Source organism: Vigna unguiculata, chromosome 7, assembly GCF_037176805.1.
Source record: "Vigna unguiculata cultivar grain cowpea cultivar isolate G323 ecotype 2 chromosome 7, ASM3717680v1, whole genome shotgun sequence".
NCBI classification, from domain to species: Eukaryota; Viridiplantae; Streptophyta; class Magnoliopsida; order Fabales; family Fabaceae; genus Vigna; species Vigna unguiculata.
Window position 1 is genome coordinate 38817100 of NC_140798.1, and position 22223 is coordinate 38839322.

General features: G+C 28.3%; 2 protein-coding genes across 2 annotated transcripts; both read right to left on the reverse strand.

The window, feature by feature from the left end:
* Positions 1 to 4801: 4801 nt before the first annotated feature.
* On the reverse strand, positions 4802 to 7420 carry LOC146884864 (RNA-binding (RRM/RBD/RNP motifs) family protein). The gene is made up of 9 exons (XM_085675706.1): positions 7011 to 7420; positions 6834 to 6931; positions 6388 to 6628; positions 6208 to 6305; positions 6069 to 6134; positions 5690 to 5779; positions 5314 to 5382; positions 5121 to 5227; positions 4802 to 4980 (listed from the first exon to the last, which is right to left on the reverse strand). The coding sequence occupies exons 1-9, from the start codon at positions 7328 to 7330 to the stop codon at positions 4885 to 4887; spliced, it is 1185 nt and encodes a 394-aa protein (XP_085531832.1). The 5' UTR covers positions 7331 to 7420; the 3' UTR covers positions 4802 to 4884.
* A 1564-nt stretch (positions 7421 to 8984) lies between these two features.
* LOC114191397 (uncharacterized) lies at positions 8985 to 14381 on the reverse strand. Its single transcript, XM_028080568.2, has 14 exons — positions 14075 to 14381; positions 13424 to 13535; positions 12390 to 12502; positions 12189 to 12311; positions 11914 to 12086; positions 11735 to 11810; positions 10911 to 10997; positions 10645 to 10725; positions 10520 to 10552; positions 10230 to 10283; positions 10085 to 10126; positions 9530 to 9608; positions 9374 to 9444; positions 8985 to 9289 (listed from the first exon to the last, which is right to left on the reverse strand). Exons 1-14 carry the CDS (start codon positions 14273 to 14275, stop codon positions 9182 to 9184), a joined length of 1353 nt encoding a protein of 450 aa, XP_027936369.2. The 5' UTR covers positions 14276 to 14381; the 3' UTR covers positions 8985 to 9181.
* Between the last annotated feature and the right edge of the window lie 7842 nt (positions 14382 to 22223).

Genomic DNA, 22223 nt, shown 5'->3' on the forward strand with positions numbered 1-22223 from the left:
GACAGATTTAAGGTATGAATTGGGTTCTTGGAATTTCTAACATTTTTTATTTTATTAGTTTTAAATGTCTTAAAATGTATATATTACTTTGAACATAATAAGTAAGTGTCATTTATCTACTATATCAGGTTAGGGAACAAAATAGAAGTCATTGTATCTTAATAATTTACCTTTTCTTAAAAATTTATATAAAATAGCACTTAAAAGTGTTTTTTCATGGAATTTACATTTTTATTAATGGACAAACTTTCCTACTCACAAAAAAGTACGATTTTTTTTTTCGAAAATATATCAACTTTTTCATGGAGAATGGTACATTCATTATTATTTTTTTAAAATCATTAATTGATTTTGTGAGCATTAACTATTTGCAATTAATACAATAATTATTTAATAGTTAATAGGGAAGTTTAAGAACTTCTTTTGATTGTTATGGTTAGAAAAAGTTGGTTAAAGGTAAGATTCGTTAAATTATGTTTTATATCTTACGTTACGTGTTATGAGTTAAGTTCTAGCGTTACGTTTCATGTGATAGGTTCTATCTGTTTGCATCATAAATGACATTGTATATGAGAACCATATCTTATGTGATCGCTTCACATGAATATGGAAAATATGGCGAGTAGCAATCTAATATGAAAGTTTTCTTCTTCTTTTTTCTATTTTTGTGAGTATTATAATATTTATAATATGTTATTTTCAATGTATTTCTTAAATCTGATTACTTATTCCATTTTAATGTCTGGATTTTTTTTTCAAAATTTTAATTAGGTATACAAATTATTAATGAAAACGTTATCATCTTTCATATTATTATTTTTATTTGCCATATTTTCTATGTTGCTTTCGCACAATTTATAATTCATATTAACTTTGTATCATAATTTTTATATTAAATTTACCATTTAAAGTTTAACATACACACACAACATCAAGGTGTGTCGAGTCATTGCTTCAACACTCAATATTGAATTTGAGTTCATTTGCTTTATAGTTTATTGTTTTAATTTCTTTGACCGGATATAACTGTTACATTAATTTATAAAGAATACATACATTAACGGTTATTAACTAAATCCAAGTCCTAATTAATAACCTGATTATAGTTAAGTAGTGTATTGCATTAAATAAAACTAAAGCCACATAAATATACTTAAGTTATAATAGATTAACTGCAATTCGCTTATACATTAATTTAACCGGATAGTGAGAGGAAAGATGCTAAAAGACAAGATTTTTGGGTGAGACCAACTATTTTTAATTTATTGTTAATATTAGTCATAGTATTTATTGTTGAAAGCTTGTGAAACAAAGCCTAATAACTTTTGTTTTTTCAATTCTCTCCCTTCAATTGGATTTTCTATCTTCTTATTCTTTCTTATCTTCTAATTCTTTCTTAAGGAAAATAGGTAAGCGTAATTCTTGACAAAAATATTTATGTTTAACTTAACCTTCCATTTATATTTTAATTTTACATCAATTTAGAATCTTTAAAACATTTTCTTACCTTTCGAAATGAAGAAGTTGAATCTGAAAATAGATATTGATTTGAAAGAAGTCAAATAATACATTATAATGTCTTTAATTTATCATAAAAATTTATAATATCTTCTAATAGTATGAGTTTATTTTATGCTTAACTAAATTAAAAAAATAATAACATTTATTTCATATTTGTTATTACCTAGGAAACTTTAGCAATTCAATAAAAAATATTAAAATATTAGTGAATTGTGTCTCTTTTTCTTTTCTAACGAACAATACAGGGAAACAGGGAACTGAAGAGGACCCAAATCCTTGTTAGCATGCATAAATTCGTTGTTTATGCGGTAAGAGGGAACAAGTTAAAGGGATTGAGGTTTACGTAAAATGTAATTCTAATTATTTTTTTTCTTACATGTATATATATTGTGGGTTAATGTTATGTTCAAGCTTACAATAGAGGAGTTGATCAGGGGACCCAACATCAAGAGCAACATCCTAATAAGAAGCATCATTCCAAGGCATATTTCAAATTTTCGACTTTTGATGTTAATATTTCGGGGTCACTAATTAGGTCCATTCTTATTTAATTAAAGAGAAACAAAATACAGATGTTTTTCTGAGTTATTAATTATTATATAATGTAATATATATATATATATATATATATATATATATATATATATATATATATATTTCTTTTTCTTTTTGTAATTAGCTTATCTTTTCTCTTTCTGTTTGTGTTCTCTGTTTGACTTTTTCCTTTTGCAATGATTACCAAATACTTGGTGCGAGCATAGATGAAGATTCATGGGAATCGTTCAAATGGTGGTGATGCTACTGTCTAATTTTGGGCGGGTAGCTATTGCTCTTTTGAGTACCTTTTTGTTAAACTGTTTTATTTTGTAAGTTTCTTGCTTTGTGAGCAAATTTTCAGTCTAATCTAATCTGTGTTTAGATTTTGGTTATGGCATAAGTTTTGTGCCTTAGTTTCTTGTTCAGTGTATTAAGGATAATTGTAAAGGTTGATTCTTATATACTTTCTATCGGTATTCTATTTTATGCTATAAACATGTGAAGTTCTATTTATTAGAATTATTTTATTAAATTGGGACGTTGCATTTGTATGAAAATATTCAAAAGGAGATAAAAAGAGAGAAATTGTGTGATTTTGTTGATAAAAGAAAAGAAGTTAACAAAGAGTAAAATAGAGTAAAAGAGAAACTGGCATATCTTGTACAAATTTATGAAAAAATACTAGCTTTACTTAATGGATTAAAGATGTTTTAGTATTTGAACTTTGATATAAAATTGGAATTTGTCTTTGTCCAAAATTTTGATATATTTTGGTCCTTAAACTTTAAAAATGAAAGGATATAGTCCTTTTAGTCCAATTACATTACATTTTTTTGACATGTTAAAAGCATTTTTTAGTAGATATGAAATTTGAATTAGTTTGTCTTAAACTTTGATACATCTTGGTCCCTAAACTTTAAAAATGAATAGATATAATCCTTTTAGTCCAATTACATTAAATTTTTTGACATGTCAAACGCATTTTTTAGCAGATATGAAATTGGAATTTGCCTCTATCCGAAACTTTGATACATTTTGGTCCCTAAACTTTAAAAATGAACGGATATAGTCTTTTTAGTTCAATTACATTAAATTTTTTGACATGTCAAATGCATTTTTTAGCAGATATGAAATTGAAATTTGCCTCTATTCGAAACTTTGATATATTTTGGTCCCTAAACTTTAAAAATGAATTGATATAATCATTTTAGTCCAATTACATTAAATTTTTTTTACGTGTCAAACGATTTTTCAACAGATATGCGAAAACGTGTCAAATTGTGTAAACAATTCAAATACGAGTATGAAACATCGTTTGACATGTCAAAAAAATGTAATGTAATTGGCTAAAAGGATGATTTTCATTCATTTTTAAAATTTAGGAAGCAAAATATATCAATGTTTTGAACAAAAACAAATTCCAATCTCATATTAAAATTGAGGAACTAAAAACATACTTAATCTTTAATTATTATATAACTTAAAAGAATGTAATCTTTGTATGTGAATATTCAAAAAGGAGATAAAAAAAAGAGAAAACTCTGTAATTTTGGTGATAAAAGAAAATAGGTTAACAAAGAGAGTAAATCAGAATAAAAGACCAACTAGCATATTTTGTGCAGATTTATGTAAAAATACTAGCTTAAAGAAAAGAAATTATACTAATTATCTTATATATTTGGTCCTCTCTTGTTTAGCAAGATACTCATATGAGTTTTTTTGTGTTATTATCTAGTTGAATTAATGAAAATAATGTATCGGGAAAAGTTTCATATCACTTAAGATAAACAATGACATGAGTGATAATAGTTATATAATGGACTTAAAATTCATGATGTTAAAATGCCTCAATCAAAAACACATTAGACTTGTATTTAATTTTTTTTATACTCTTCATAATAAAGTGTTATGAGGTTTAGTTAAATTGTGTTGTATAAAATTTATATAATGCTATTTTCTAATTGTCATTAGATAACAGTTTTCTTTCTTTTTTTTCATTAGAGTAAGTATAAGAGCTTATGGTTTAGTATGTTATGTGATTGTAACTTAGTTTGATCTTTCACACCACAAAAAATTAATTATTTGTTATTGGAGAAACATCCTTGATGGCTGAGATTGCAATGTCATTTGCGATTGCTGTCAAATGTGACAGGGAAATTTGATGGAATGATCAATTTTGTCTAGTAGTAAACTCAAGTCAAATATGTATTAATACAATATGATTACAAAAGGTGTTCAAAGAAGCACGAACATCGACTAATATTAATAAAAAGTGTATGATGATTATACACGAGCATTAGTTATCATGAAATAAAATTTGAGCATTAAAAGGAATTCAGAATAAAAAGAAAGTAATTACTGTAACATTTATATAATTAATATGGGTATGTCAACTTAGTACTGCCATTAGAGGCATTAAAATAATATTACAAAGCAAGCTAATACAAATAAAAGAGATCCTTTTACTTTCGTTTCTCAATTTTTTGACTAAAAGTTTGTTTGACCGAATTAACAGTATTTGATTAACAAACTCATTTTAATAACATGATATTTTGTAATATACTATTTCAAATAGTGTTTTAGTATTAAACATTTAGCTTATTGTATTTTGCCCTTTTATTATCTTTTAAATATTTATAAAATTTACTTTCTATCATTTCTACAGGAGTTATGATGTAACTATTCTATTTTACATTATTTATTTTATCTTGATAATAGAATAGTATGATAATACTAATAAAGATTGGTATCTAAAAATGCACAAACTTAATTGTGAAAATTTTTAAGATATAGCATAAAGATTGACAAACAGAAACTTAACTAAATTCATACAGCAGATCTTGATGATCCAGCGCTATTCCTGTTGTATCTTGGCGGGTTAGGCTTGGCAACATCTACCACTATCATCCAGCCATTAATAATCTGCACACAGATTAAAATTTCAAAAACCATCATTTCTGAATTATTAAATCATTTTTATTCTTTCTCCATGACAGTTATGGAGCAGAGCTGATTCAAAAGCAAAACAACTTTTTTCAAGAAAGTGAGAAAGATGGATCTACCTTGCCATTCATCTCTTTGAGCGCTGCACTGGCAGCTTCCTCTGTGGTGTATTCAACAAATGCATAACCCTTGGATCTTTTTGAAATCTTGTCCACAATAACTTTTACTGTCAAGCATTTAAAAGAAAAATCTGGGATGAATTTGATTCTGTTATGAGACACTAAATATTGATGAGCAATGAAGATGAGTTACCTTCAACTAGCTCACCAAAGCCTTCAAATGCTGCACGCAAGGTTTTCTCAGATGTATAAAACGATAGTCCTGTTGAAGAGACAAATAATTCCAATTAGTATCATCTCTTGCAAGAAACAAAAATGACAGTCCCATGAAATAAGTAAAGCTCCAACAAACTAAAGAATAGGTTGGCCAATTAAACTAAACATGGAACCATCTGAAACCTAATAAGTTTTAAATAAATGAAAATGCTTTTTAAAATTTGACTTTTCTTAGTATTTTTTTTCTTTTGTACCATACTTAGTATTTTGGTAAAGGTACATGACAAATTACTTGTTCTTGACAAAGTAATTCACATATAAAATTCTTAGCTGAATAAATGTTGTGCGCAAACCTGTCACAAACAGTTTCTTTGTTTTCAAGGGCGCTTCATGACTTGCTTCAGAAGAGTTGGAAATATTCCAACTATTTTCTAAGGTACTACCTGAATGTATAGTTTAGTAGAAAATCAGAGACTGGATATTGATCAACACCGAAGTACAGGAAAACATGAATGGCATAATTGAACATCAGTGGAAACCAAACCAGATTTTCATCTATTACCGCAGGAATCTTAGTCTAGCAACAAGTTTTAACTTAGTTTTACTGAGCATGCATAAAACCAGTTTGACACTAATCACACTCATAACTCTAAGAAGTTCTGTTAAAGCAACACTATAATACTAACATGTTCCCGAGTAAAAAAATGTGGGGGAATCTACAAAACTGCTAACCTGCATAATCTTTATTTTCAGACTCAAAACTGTTATCTGGCTGAACTGATAAGACACCTGGCACACCTGCACCACAAGGAGCAACTTTGATGAGGTATTCTAAACTTTGACACATGGGTTAAGGTTCTACAAGGCTAACCAGCTAACTCTTGAGCACAATCCTCGTCAAGTTCACAGCAAAAACCGAAGCTGGTTTTCCAGGAGACATGATATATACACATTTGTGCATCCGTCTCACTGCAGACATTATGGTCATTACTTTTAGGGAAAGGAGAAATCCAATAACAATTGCAAAAGAACTAGAATTCACAGCTCTTACTTTCCCATGACCTTGGTCAAAATTTGAGCATAGTAATCGACAATCTGAGCCTTGGTAACAACCTCAACCCCAGGTTTATCCATTTTAACAAGCCAATGCTTAGAATTTCGAGCAGGAAACAACATATTGGTAACAGTTTGTAATCCTGACGGGTGAACTACATGGTCCCTTGATAAACTATAGTCCTTCTTCAAAGAATTGAGATCCGGGTCAGGCCTAACCAACAACACCCCAGGCAAACCTAGCAAGATGCATGTATCAGAATCATATTCATTTTAAAAATAACGTAAATGCGACATCATTTCCTCAGGACTAAAACTCCAAACAAATACCTATTTTTGCATTAACAGTATAATACATTGGATGCAAAAAGCATATCTGAAATTGTGAACATATATCATCCTTACTCCTAAGACTATCCCATCAGAGAAGAAGAAAAAACTAACTGGCCAGCTGGGAGGATATTTCTTCATCAACGTCACAACAGAACCCGAAGTGGGTGTCCCATGAAGCATCATATATACACATCTGAGCATCTTCCTCCCTGTTGAAACCAAATTCAAAGCAGTTTTCAGGTAAACAAAAGAGAGTCCGAGAAAGGGGAGAAGCCATTAAACAAGTACCTGCCGAGAACTGTTTGTAGAATGTTGACATAATAATCAATGACCTGTGGCTTTGAATTGAGCCCTTGAGGAGGAGTGTCCATGACCACCATCCAATGGCGGTTCTGTGTGGTGGAAGAAATGAAGGAAGGGTATGTTGTTGCTGCTACCCTAGTAATAGACCAATTACATGAAGAAGAAGAAGAAGAAAGATTGGAATGGTTGATTGTGTTGGGTAATCTTAGGTTTATTGGAAGTTCAATAATTTGGGATGTCTTTGGTTTGTGAAAGGAAAATGTTTGGCCTTTGCAGAGTGTGCCAGACACAGAGAGAAGCTCCATGTTTGTGTTGGGTCATGTCACATGTGAAATTGAAACTACAAAGACTGGGAACAGTTGCTTATCTTCTCAAGGCGCTGTTGTTACTACTGAACACTTCAAATTGTTAATCCCATGGATTACGAGAAAAATATACATACTGTATCTTTAGTTTAAGGAATAATTATTCGTTTACATAATTTAAAGAAATAAAAAATTATTAAATTAGTTAATTACTAAACTAACATTACATTAAAAGTTATTTATTCTATAAATAATTATTTAAAAATTTAGAAAAACAGAATGGATTAACCTATTTCTAAAGTGATCAAAATTAACCAACCAGACTCGCCCATTTTGAATATCAAATAATACAAAGAGTGTTCATCGCTTCTACAGATAATAACGTTGTTTATGTAAAATAATTGTGCTATCTTTTAACAGTTATTTAGGGATGTTAAGTGGGATAAATAAATATAATACCTTTTAAACAGAAAAACTATGAAAATTTCCATTTAGTTTTTTTCACTTATACTTTACCTTAACTATATGTTAGCTTAATTTTTTTAATAATAAGTATGTAAATTGATTATAAGTTAGATACACGCAACGTTAACTTAATTTGGAGGCAATATTTAATAAAATAAAAGCTTTTAAAATTTGACACATAAAAAACTAAAGATGAAAAAAATAAGTAGTGTTCGTGTTAAATGTTTTCATTTAAAAATTAGAAAAATATAAGTTTTATTTTTTTATTCATTATCATAGTAGGAAACAATTATTAATAATGTCGGGACCCTACACACAATGTAAGTATTTTCTTCTCGGCATAAAAAACTATTTTCCAATTAATATACTACTAATATTATACGAATTATACAAGTATTTAAAATTTAAATTAGATTTATAAAAATATCTGAAATAATGATAATAAAGTATAATTAAGTTGGTACACACACACACACACACATATATATATATATATATATATATATATATATATATATATTGAAATATTTTATAATGATTTAACAATGTATAAAATTAAAACTCAAACATAAAATTAATTTCAATTAATAATGTAAAAATGTTAAACAACTGTGCATTAGAATGTGAAAATTTTAAGTAAAAGGTAAATATGAAAATAAACTGTATGAATTAATACCCATCATCATATCAATGACATATTATGTCAATATTTAAAATTTACAAATGAAGCTCAAATCGCAATGGGATAAAATTACAATATTCTTAAAATATAATTTATCTGAGAAAAATATTTTTTTATTTGAAAAAATGTATCAAAATTCAGATTTCATAAAAAATTAAGTACCAAAATCCAATTGAATTTAAGTAACTTTAAATAATATATATTATTTTAGAAAAAATATAAAAAGAAAAAGTATCCTCTCATGAATGTGACTTTACAAAGAATAAAATGACTCATCGAAAGACTTTACCGGAAGTAAGAAAACCCAGATTTATATATAAGGATGAATTGGTTTTTGCTCATAATTATAAAGAAAACTTAAGATCCTACTTATTTTAATTTGTTTATTTACACAAGTAGAATATTATATTATTATAATTGGAAAAGCACAAAATACTCCAGAATTTTTTTTTATTTTTTTTTTCATCATAAATAAACGTTGATAGAAAATTACATTTTGTTCAAATCTAACAAACTAGTTCCACTGTATATTATTATTTTATGCCAAAAAATAAACAGTGTTTGATGATTTTGCCTCGTTTAAGTTCAACATAGCTTATGACATCATCACTTTCTTTTTTCTCCAACCCTTTCCCTATACTTCTGCCATATCCATAAATAAAAGGAAAAAAATAAAGAAAAACGATGGCTATTTGGAGCAGAAATTATTGAGGCAAGGTGTGATTCAGAAGAGGGGTTTCTGTGCTCCCCTCTATGTCATTACTAGAATTACTATCTGGCTTCAGCATGCAAACAAAACAAAGAGAGATTATCTGAAAAAATTGAAAGATTTCGAAGTTAGTAAGAGAAAGACTGCGCAATACAAGAAGAGAAGAGAAGAAATTTAGAGAGCTTACCATGCATATGGACGCACATAAAATACTAAAACCTTTACATTCAAAGGGAGCATTGCTAGATAAAAACCATGCTGAAACAATATTTACATATGTTGTGAGCATTCAGAGTAGTCAAATGGCCTAATAAGCATCTACCAAAGACAGTATTCAACTCACAAGTCAATGGACTCATTGCAATAGGTGATAACAAATCAGATAAAGATTGTGCCCCAGCAATAAAAGTTTGTGCTTTTCCCTGCGATGAAGTTATAAAATCGGAAAAGGAAAATCATATAAAATGTGTTAAAAATTATTCTAACCAAGATATTTTTATTACATACTATAGTGGTTAGCTTTCTTATGAAAAAAAAAAAAACTCAGCATGCGGTTTTCCTAATAGATTGCAGAAATTTTATCCTCAAAGAGCATATAAACAGTTTATGTAAGGGATGGGAATACTATTGTCCTCCAGTGTTGTCTCTCTAGCTTGAAAAGTGTTCATCTATCACATTTTCCTAAGAAGGAATAATGTCTGTCTGTCTGTTTGAAAATGTCTGTCTGAAAATGACATTATTTTCATTCTTCACTAAATCGAGCTTATGACTGTTTCTAATTTTAGATCTAATTACTTACATATTATTGAGAAGATTTTGCTTTAGTTGACTGATTTATGACTGTATAGCTTTGATGAATATTTCAATACTAATTGGATGCATAAAAGGGAGAGAAAACCTGATTGGTTGAGCTTGTCGCATTTGAAATAATAGCATAAGTCTGCAAAAAAGAAATTAATAGCCATTCCAGGATCATAGAGTTGAATGAGAAATAAAAGTGGGATAATTTTGTCAAACTTGAGGAAACTAAATCTACTACTCACCGCAGGTTTCACAAGGACATAGATGATACCAAAAGAGGCGCTTAAGTATGATACCTGCATTGATGCATTAATTTATTTGTATTACAGTCATTAAGGAACTAACTGCAAATTGTAAGATTTTTAGCAAGACATATATATGAATTTTGTATGGTATTGCAACAAACACCTGACACAAGATACACTCCAGTAATAAATTTTTTTATCTTAAGAAGATAAGGTGGTAAAGTTGAAGTACAAGAGTCAAAAAAATAAACAGTATAGCTAAATAAAAAGATATCAAATTTACGTACCCAAGGTGCCCATGCTAATCCATAGAGCCAAGCCTACACAGAAATGAAATATGAATAGCACAACGGTATCTGCAAGTTTGCTTTCAGGAAGCAAGAGAAAAGGAAAGGAACACAAGATAAATTACATATGCTATTGATGCAAGCAAGCCAGAGCAGAGTATAACTTTCTCTCCAACCAATGGATTGAGTATTGGAAGCAGCAACATCTGGAAGCCAACTCAGGGTAAGCTCTTAAAAAAATAAAGACTCTTCATAATCAACTTATCAAACACTTATAGAATATAACTAAGTCAAACAATTTTAGCCATGCAGAATATTAATTGCACAATAAAAATACAATTTTGATACGGTGGAATTAAAAGAAGAAAAATGTTTGGGAAAAATATAATACCTGAGAGAAGATTGAACCGATTCCCACCATCATCAGAAGTTCTGAGAACTGATTTTTGTTAAAGCCAAAAACAGCTTTCAAATAGTACTGCACGGGAATTGTGAGACTGTCAAACTATTGAATCAGAAAAAAGAAATTTGTTAATCAATATACACTAAAATTAAGAATTGAAATGATAGAATGCATCCTTTTTAATCAATATATATTGTTCAATATGTGATCTGCTACCCTTATTGTTTCGTTTGAACAAGTACTCCATGCCATGGTGACATTCCAAAAAGAAAGGTACTTGATTGATCAATATAAATATACATACGAACAAAAACAATGCAGTTGTCAGTAGAAAATAATTGATACTGTCTCAATGACAAAGCTGAGGGTAAAATTATGTTAGATTAACACATGCAAGGTAAGCATAGTGTACTTTAGACACTATCTGTCAAGGAATTTTTTATCCCAAAATCTTATGTTAATAGGAAAACGCCAAATAATGGGTTTCAGCAAAATCTGGAACAAGCTCCCTTGCTTAAAGTCTCTTTAGTCTTGAAATGTGCACAAATCACAGACACATTCGACCTTGCTCTCAAACCATAGTTTAAATTGAAAGTACAGAATTATCATTAATCACTCTCTTAACAACTTAGTAAAAAGCCCCTATTTTGTCTTGAGTAAAAAAGCTACTATCCAAAAACAGTTAACCTAAAAGAAGGATCATCATGGCTAGAAAAACTCTAACACTGTCAAGATAACCAAAGACTCAGCATAAGGACTTCAAAAATAATAGATAAAATACCTTGGCAATAAGTTAGGGCATTGAAACATACCAGCAAAACACTAGTTATGCCTGACATTCCCAGCTCATAAAAGAAGGAGACAAGAGCCATGCCCCTTAAAGTGGGACTGAAAATTGAAATACAGCACAGTATTTACAGAAGAAAACTATACAGATAATTAAGTGTGACAATAAAGAAATAATGATTAACATCCAAAAAAGAAAGGGAACCTGAAAACTACTATTTCCGCAGCTGTCCTCATAGATTTGAATCTTTGTTGGGGAACATTAACAATTTTAGCCCAGCAACCTGACACTTGATCATTTTTCGGAGCTAGTGTCATCGTTTCAACAAGGAAGAATTTCATATAAACTGGACAAATGATCAATAGTACTATTGAAACCTGAAACCGTTGAACTGTAAATCAGATTCATTCCCAAAGGACAAGTATGGAAAATTTATGAATGATCTGAGCATTAATGTAGTATTGACAACACAAACATACAGCAAAAATGTACTTTTCAGGAAGAAACCGAGCCAGTAAATCCCCCAGAACATGTGAAGCAGAAAGAAGACCACTAATCCAACTAAACACTGCTGCCCTTTTGCTTTCGTTGACAACATCTGCCTGACAGAGAAAGTATACAAGGTGCAAATAAAATCCTTTACCGAATTATGTAGATAATTAGTTAAGAAAAAATCTTACCGCATATGCAACAGCAATGCAAAAAATACTGCCTTGACTTATTATGTTTGAAATTGTGCGAATCACATAGTAAGCATAGACAAATTCCGCGGATTGACGCCAGACAAGTAAAGCTGCAGTAAGCATATACAACGAAGAGAGTACATGAAAATCCATAAGCAAACACACTACCATGGAAGTAGAGAAATCATCACAAGTTTCAATACGTTTACTGAGGAGGTCCATTACAAAGTAATGAATAATATGCTACAAATCAAGAGATGAAGAGATATTTGTTGTTACATGTTTTTGTAAAGGCTATATAACAGTCAAGCCTCAACTTATATAACAGAGAAGAGGGTGAGATATAAACATGAGTGACCAAAAGATTTCAACTAAAAACTCTCACTTTGATGGTTTATATTATAAACATTGGAATGTGTTGATGGAAAGTATTCTATGTGCCAATGGTCTATAAAGCTTGGTTGAAACTAGTTTTGAGGTGCCTGTGAAGGGGCTATGTTGACTAATGAAGTATTTTATCTCTCCGGAGAACACAGAAAAAGGATCACAAAGTCAAACATTATCTTTTTCACCTTCTAGCATTTTTTGGATCTTTTGTTCTGTCACTGTTTAAAGTATAACAACTTGACATCACCAACATGTTAGATTGAGAAAAATGTTGAGTTCACATATTTTTATGTATGTCTTTTGAATATGAGAAGGTGAAACTATACTTAGATGAGATCATTTGTGACTAAATCAACATTAAGCTGACAATACAGACTACAAGAAGTCTAGAACAATACAACGATAAGAAATAATTTTCCGTACTTTGACGGACAAAACTTAAGCAAAGCATATAACATGACATGAAATAAATGCCTCGTCAGTTCAATTTGGCACCAATGTTGTGAACACACAACAAAAGGAGATTGAAAGCGGAGCATAACAAAGGGCTTCATCAACAACGAAATTTAAAGTTTTTGCCGATTAGTTTATATTGAGGCGGTAAATTGTCAAGGTCTTAATGCATTTGATACCAACGAGCATACCAAAGGGAAATATAGAGGTGGAGATGGTAAAAAGGAGCAAGGGTTTGCGACCATGCTCATCTGAAAGTTGACCCAACAGTGGAATTACCACCATCTTGAAAACTCCAACAATCTGCAGAAGAAATTACATCATTAAATCTAAAACTCATTAAAAATGAAATCAGACCTCTTCATTATATTCCCCTCACACACACACACCGAATGTGTTAAGTAGGGCACGATGTTAGGGAAAATAAAGAATCAGTGAAATGAAATGGACCGATTATTGGTGAAACTGCCATAGTCAAAATGTGAAGCAGATGTCACAGTTTGGTTCAACTAGAAAGATGGCAATACATATAGGGTTGAAATGAGAGCTCAGAAAACTATCTCCCTTCTCCCCTTTCTTCATATTTAATTGCAGACAATTTCAGCATACATTTCCCAAAAACTTGGGTAAAATTATGCAATGCTTCACCAGACAAATTGCCACTCACTAACATTTCAGCAAGAAAACCCTTGCAAACTTTAATGTAATACCAATTTTCTTCACTTGCATGATTCCAAGGCCTCGGAAGTCTCATCCGTTCAATTCCCCCACCAACCCAGAAGATCACGGAAGAAAAAACAGAAAGAGCAAGAGATGATGCATGAGGAGGAGGATATGAGTACCGTTTGTTGAAGGCCGTTGATATAAATAGCTTTGGAGCAAGTTGAGTCTCCAGGGCACAAAGCAGAGGTTGTAACATCAACAAGAACAGAAACTGTCATCTCCTCAGCAATCCAGTGGATGGTAAGTGGCAGCAGCAAGTGAAGCAAAGGCCTCATTTCTCTGAGACCTCTCAGCCATGGCATGTCTGTGCTCTGCAACATCAAACGTTGTACCCTGTTCTGGGACACCGCATGCAAGAAAGTGGATGGTTGTGTCTCAAACTCAACACCGGTACTTGTTATATATTCTCAAATAATTTGCTTCTACTATAATTTCCATGAGTTTGTTGGAGAAAATTTAAAGAATTAAATCATTTTTAATATTCTAAAATTATTTAAGCTGTCACATTAACTTTTTTGTGAAAATAATTTGAAGTTATAAAGTAGTATCGCGGCATCTTTGAAATTTCAAAAGTAGTGTTCGAAATTTTACAAAAATATTAATGAAATAAAACATATAAATTGTAAATCTTATCTTATGGATTGATTGATTTTATGAGATTGAAATAGATGATACAACACGAATTGCAGGAAGAAGAAAGTTGGTAGTTGGGTGGCACCTGACAAACAAGCATTTTGGTTTCAGAAGTTTTGTCGTGGTCACTCCAACGGAAAGACCCATATAACTAACATTAAAAGCTAAATAAATAAAAATTTAAAAACAATGTTTTATTAAAATTAATAAAATTTTGGAAATTTAAGAGAGTGATCCAAAATAAGTTTAACTAAACACGTCTATTTTTATTTATAAATTTATGATGTGACTTATATCCATAACTTTAATTTTCATAAATGTATTATGTGACTCATAAATTTTATATATTTACGAAAAATATAGTTAATTAAATATACTTTTCAGTAACTATTGTTCCAACTCACTCCTGATTCAAGTTTATTAAAATATGTAACTACATAAAATATATTTTATGGACTCAAGATGTTTTTTTTATCAAGAATTGATAACTATTTTATTATTCGAATTTAAAATGAAATCATATTGAATTTCGAAACCTTCTCTCCTCAGTGGTGTGGTGGATCTTAGTTGTCACTCTCCCAATTTATTGTGTATATACAAAATTTTTATTTCCTACCAAAATTTATATAAATTTCGTTATTTTTTCCTCAAAATATATCGAAATAAATGGAAAAAATCAGTACACTTAATAATAAAGTATAAAATCATAAGAAGATGGTATTAAAACGGATAAAAGGAGAAAAACATAAATAGGAAAATTAAGTAACAAATACTAATATAATTAACCTGAAATAAAAAAAAAATGTTGATGGCGTTATTGAGTTTGCTCAATTTTTTTAAAACAATAAAAAAACCAAACTTATTTGGATTAATTTGGTTTAGTTTCAACATGAAGAAACAAATTGATGACCTTATCTTGAATTAATTTGATTTCTGCACAACAGTCGAATCAATATACTGAAATTTATTTATAAATATTAAATAATAGCTTTAACGAAGAATGCCTGAATAGAGTATTTACTATTAATTAGTTTTATTATTTACTGAATTATTATACTTCTTCTGATAAATATAAGACTTTGTTTTCTTTTCTTTTATTCGTATGAAGTTACTTGTTTAAAAAATATAATAATGGAGGATATAACTTAGTAAATTAAAAATCGTTTAGCAAGAAACATGCTCTCTTAAACGTACGTTGACAAAACTCAATGCCACTCCCATTTGCATGCAACACACAGCAAGAAACACCCTTTCATTTTGAAAACTATAACGTGATTCAAGTGATTTTTTACTAAAAACTTGTTGCAGAGTATAATTTCCAAACATGAAAAATTCATATTTTAATATGCACACTGAAAACTGCAGTTTTTTTTTTCTTCCTTATATTCAATTTACTTTTGTATGCTCTAACTAACCTTCTGTTCTCATTTTCATTGATTTTGCATACTTCAGTTTTTACACAATTTATATTTTTTTATTTTGTTTGTTGGGTATCAGATTACTAGCACAAGTACTCACAACTAAAATAAAAGAAGAAAATAAAAGGACAAAAACAGATAATAGGTAATGAATTTAATTTATTTAAGAAAAAGAAAAATTATATATTCTTATCTTTAATTTTGAGGAGAAAACAATGACAATCTCTCTTTTAGAAATAGGAAAAACTAAAGAAACTAACCTCCCCTCTTTTAGAGAAAAAACTAATATTCTCTCTTAATTTTTCTCTGAAACAAATAAAGTAAAAGAAATAGAAAGAGAAATTTTTGGATGATTTCTTATAACATTAAAAGTAAGCTTCAAAGAAAGTTCTATTGAAGACTTATTTTCTCACATTGTTAATCTATGTTTGTTTAAGTATATGCTTAGGAGGTAGAATTAATGTATTACGACAAAGTGAGAATAAATACAAGACAACAAATGCTTTAAGAATGTCTTTAGTACGTGGTATTATACTCAGATAAAATTAAAAAAGAAAGTCCATTTTAGTTTTTTTTTTTAAAAAAAAAAAAAGATGCACCTTCTAAGACAGTTAATGTTTTGAGAGGGTAAAATGGTCAATTTCTTCAATTTCTTGTGAAAGATTAAGAATTAAACTTTTAATAGCGAAACTTACTTTTTTCAAAAGAAATGTCAAAATCAACACAATATTGTAGCGTTGTGTTTTAGAAAAAACTAAGAAATATCGATACAGATTTTTTAGAGTCCAATTCGTCTATTCTGCCTTTCATTTTCATTCTCACTTCTTTTCTTATTTTCAATTCTTTTATTTTCTTCTCTTTTTCTTATTTTCTTCCTCTCAAAAGTTTTCCTTCTCCCCATAAGTTTCTTTTCTTTTAAAATTTAATTCATTTTTCACTTCTTTAGTGTAGCAGTATATTTGTTCAAAATGATTCTTATGAGAACAATTTTTATTTTGGAGTAAGTAGAGTTTTAGTCTAAAATGTCTCTTAAATATTTTTTTCTACTAATATTGTAATTTTTTTCTTAAATGTGAAAATAAATGTTTATTTTTACTAATCAAAACCATGTTGATCTAATTAAGATTAAATCAGTCGTAGCCTAATCAAATTAGATCAAGTTATGTTTAGTCAATTATGTTTGGACCTAGTTGAGTCAAGTTCATATAAGTTCAGTTAAATCGAGTCGAGCGAACTAAGTCAAATTAAGTTGGCATAGGCTTAGGTCAAGTTGAGTCAATTCATGTTTAGGTCAAACAGAGTTAGGGTGGGGTAATGTTAATTCTAGTTGGACTAGGTTCAAGTGGATCATAGTCCAATTAAGACTAAGTTAAACCAAACTTAGGTCAAGTTGAGTCGAACCTCACCCATATTAATTTAAGTCTTTTCACGACCAAATCAAGTTAAGTCGATTAAGGTCTAAGTCAAGCTAAATTAACCCATATTCGATCTCATTGAGTTAGTCAGACCGGTCATGCTGAGTCCACCATGGTCCAAGTCAGGGTAAGATCCCATTTAACCGTGTTTGGCTAAGCCTATACAGAGTCAAATTCAATTGAGTCTAACTTGGGATGGATCCAAGTGGAACAAAAAAAAATAGCTACATTTGGTCAAATTGTCTTGGGACGAGATATCAAGTTAGAGTCATGTCAAACTAAGTTATGTTAATTCCATATCACGTTAATGTATTTGGACTTATGTCAAGTTAAATCCTCCTATATATAACTCGATCCATATTATGAATACCAAAATTTGAATTTGAGAATAAAAGTAATTTTAAAATTTTGCTTTTTAGTGGGATTTGAAATTATTTAATTTGAAGCAATCCAAACTATTGTAATGAAATTTTCTAATTTGAAATTCTTTCGAGAATCCTTACGCAATCAACATATTTTCTTAGAAAGCATATTAAATTCCTAAAAACAAAAATAGTTACCTTCTTAAATCAAACACAAGTAAATTATTAGTTGTAGTTTATAAATTCGTGTTATGTATTGAAGTGTAGGTTCGATGAAAGTGAATGTTATATTGAGATTTGAATGGTGATTTTCGGTTGAAATGATTAGAGTAAAGTTTTTTAACACCGAAGAATTGTATTTGTACATTTTAAATCTTGCTAAGAAAGCTAAACACTGATAGAATAAGTTGTTTTATTATATTTTTTAAATAATTTTATTTTATGCATAAAATTTTATTCGGATTCATTCTCACTAAGGAAGAAGTGAGATAGAGCTAAATCTTCTCTATTTTTTTGGCTTTAATTTGATTGTGTTCTCTTTCAAATGAGAAGGTTTCCCTCAAATAAAAATCATACAAAAACCGATCCTTATTTCTGATATAGCCCAAGTTGTATTTTTCAAGTGTTATATACTTGTATTGTTTTTCTTTATTGAATTGTGAAATTATATGATATTATGATTTTAGATGATTTAATATTGATGTAATTGTTATTAGGAGACCCATGGATGATGATTACATGAAATTTCATTATTTAATGTTAAAAAAATCAAATGATATGTGAATTTTAATCTGAATGCATGTATCAAGTGCATAAACTCGTATGTCTCTTTACTTCACTTATAATTTTTAATCACAAATTAAAACAGTTGAATAGGAGTTATTCCACACTTCGAAGATCCCTCAAATCCATTGCAATCTTTGATTTATACAGTCATGATCTGTAAATGTAAAATATTTAAATGGGTCAAAATTTAAATTTTAGTAATTACTTCTTGCATCCCCTCAAATTTCAACTTGCACTCCCATCAAATATGTGAATGTTCAAAGAAACCTTATAGGGATTTTAATCCAGAAAAGGTTTCCGGAAAATATTCGACAAATTCATTAGTAGACCAAACCCTGAATCAGAATCTGCATCTGCAAGGTTAATGAAGTTCTTCCACAATGAACATTTCCACATATATGCTTCCAGAGTTTACTTTTCGGGACCACAACGTATCCATTCCGGAACTAATATTCCTGAAGACATTCGATATTTTTACAATATGAAACTCATTTTCCGGATGTCATGCTCACCTCAACTACTTCCACATTAATCTTTCTGGAATCATAAATTTTACTCTTTCGGAAATAAGAATCCCAAAAAACTGCATCTTACCTCTAACACTTATGAATATTGATAATGATTTTTTGGAAAGTCTATTTATGGATTTCAATTCTCAAAATTCTGACCTTGACCTTCAATGTTTTACCCGCTATTCATCATAAAAAAAATCTTCTATAACTCACTCTAACAACTTGTTTATGTTCTAAAAAATATCTGCTGAGATCCTATTTTTTTGAGGAAATCTACTGTTCAAGAGGATTGTAGAGAAAGACATGAAAGCTGATTTACTTTGTTTTTTTTGGGGTGGTGCAAGAGAATGACAGGGATGGAATAGAGGGATGGCTAAAAAATTTCATCCCTCTACGTGTGAACAGAGATAAGAGGATAATGGATACAAAATTACTATTTTATCCTCGTTCTATTAATTTATTAATATTTACCAATTTTAATTTTTTAGTAAATAAATATATGTAATTTTAGTTTTAATTTATTAATATAAATAAATAAATTTTTATTATTAATAAACATCTAAAAATCTAAAAGTTAAAAATATATAAACAATATATAATTCTATAAATTTTGAAAAAAAATATATTAAAAAATGTTACCTATATTATTTACAAACACAATCAAATTAAAAAATAAGTTCGTATCAAATAAACAAAAAAAAATTATATTTCAAAGACTTAAAATATATATATATATATATATATATATATATATATATATATATATATATATAACATAAATAAATTATTTTTCATGTAAACATTAAATTGATAAATTTCAAATTTAATTTTAAACAAAATAAATTTGATTATTCATTTTTTTATAAATATACTTTTATTATTTCATACAATTAATAGAAATAAAATAAAATACTCTAAATGATTTATATAACATTTTATATTACTCTTAACATTAGGGATATTTTGACATTCTCATTTTTTTATCTATTAAATTTTTTTTAATATGTCACATCACTCAATTCAATTACAAACTTTCACGAATTTCACTATCTAATCTACTCTAAAATTACTTCCTAATCTCTTAAAAAGAATAACATCAACTTCACTTTCTAATCATTCTCATCTCTTCCTCTCCCTCTCCTTCTAATCCTTCATCTCAAAAGAACAGGGCCTAAAGCTTGTCATGGAATTATAATTTTTGTGAACTATTATAATTTATCACGGATTTAAGTTGGATTGAGTTAAAAATATTTTAGTTTTTTTAAAATGTAAGTTGAATTGAATTTTATTTATGGTTTAATTACTTAGATGGTACTCACTTTGGGAGAGGTATGTCAATTTGGTACCCACTTTTAAAAAAGTGTCAATTGCATCCCAACTTTTGAAAAAATGTTTTCATTAGTTCCCTTCCAGACATAAATTATTAACATCGTTAACGGCGTGTCACGTGTCAGCTTGTAATTTTTTTTTTAAGTTTTTGAAAAAAAAAAAAACACGTATCAGGTTCCTGGTGTGACACATCGCATTGTTAGTGCTACTATATGAATGTTATACTAATTTTTTTTATTAAAATGAATTTTACCACTAAATTTTAATATAAATATCTAATACTTAATTTTGTAAAAATTTGATACTTAATTAGTTTTAATTTTATAAAATAAATGAATTTTAATAATTAAAACCATAGATACATAAGTAGAGACTAAATTGAATTATTGAAACATATATGAGGACTAAAAGGAAATCAACACAATGACATCTGATGGTGATATTGACACGTGGCATTGCATTGTCACGTGTCACACTAGGGACCGAAACATTTTTATTTTTTTGGATACATCTCCGTCTGAAAGGGACCTAATTGAAAAATAAAAAAAAAGTCAAAAAAATCACTCATCTCCAAAAGAAAGAGACCTAATTGAAGTAGTTCTTCAAAAGTTTGGATGCATTAGACACTTTTTTAAAAGCAGGTATCCGATTGACACACTTCTACCAAAGTGAGTATCATCCGACTAATTAAACCTTTATTTATTTAACTATATTAAACAAATTGGAATCGGATTATCATGTAACATATGAACAAAAATACTTTATTATTATTTTTTACCATTTTTAATTCTTTTTAATTATAATTATTTAATATTAATAATTATATAAATTGATAATTTAATCTTTTTAAATACTAAAATTTCGTTCAATAATATTTAAATAATTTAAATGCTTAATTTATTTATATTGAAATTATACATTTTCATGCATAAATTTTCAATTATTATCTATATTTATATATAAAAAAACTTATATATAAAAAAACTTATTTTTTATATACACAATTTTTATCTCGTTATACCCTTTATAATATAATTATTAACTGATTTTTAAAAAAATATAATCGTTAACTTTTTAGAAATGACCACTATTTTAAAATATTTTGTATAAAATTATGACGAATTTATCTTTTATATTTCTTTATTATATTTGTAGTTTTTTACGGGAAACATTCACGCACTACTATATTCTCATTTTTCTCTCTTATATATTAATTTAATCAATTTATACACACATATATATATATATATATATATATATATATATATATATATATATATATATAATATAATATAATATAATATAATATAAATATTTAAAAAATAAACTTAATTACAACTTATATATACATGTTACAAATTTTTTTAATATATATATCAAATCACTTGACCTAGATACTCAAATTATTTTATTTTTTACTTTTGTAATTTCTACACTTGAAATTTTACACTTGTAAAAAATAAAATAATTTGAATATTTAAGTGTAGTGATTTGATATATAATTTCAAAACAATTATTTTAATATTTATATATAAATTAAACTTTTTTACTAATTTGATATCAAATTGGAAATGACAAAATTTGATCGTTTTAATTAATATGAGTACTAAATTGAACAAAAAATTTAAATAGAGAACTAAATTGAAAACAACTATTATCACTAATACGTGTCATTATATCACTATTATTATTGAGTTTGTGATGATGTTACAAGATGGGATTGGTTATTGTCGCTAGATAGTGCAATTAAAAATAAAATAAAAAAATTAGTTTATGCGTTGATATTCTAAAAAATATGAGAAAAACAAAAGTA

What these genes read in the sequence shown, in the direction of transcription:
- LOC146884864 (XM_085675706.1), bottom strand. Translation starts at nt 7,330, where the DNA reads ATGGAGCTTCTCTCTGTGTCTGGCACACTCTGCAAAGGCCAAACATTT. An exon ending in CTACAAACAGTTCTCGGCAG is followed by an intron (nt 6,932 to 7,010) that starts GTACTTGTTTAA and finishes TGGTTTCAACAG; the next exon opens with GGAGGAAGATGCTCAGATGT. An exon ending in AAAGAAACTGTTTGTGACAG is followed by an intron (nt 5,383 to 5,689) that starts GTTTGCGCACAA and finishes TCTCTTCAACAG; the next exon opens with GACTATCGTTTTATACATCT.
- LOC114191397 (XM_028080568.2), bottom strand. Translation starts at nt 14,275, where the DNA reads ATGTTGCAGAGCACAGACATGCCATGGCTGAGAGGTCTCAGAGAAATG. An exon ending in GCATTGCTGTTGCATATGCG is followed by an intron (nt 12,312 to 12,389) that starts GTAAGATTTTTT and finishes TTTCTCTGTCAG; the next exon opens with GCAGATGTTGTCAACGAAAG. An exon ending in CGACAAGCTCAACCAATCAG is followed by an intron (nt 9,609 to 10,084) that starts GTTTTCTCTCCC and finishes ACTTCATCGCAG; the next exon opens with GGAAAAGCACAAACTTTTAT.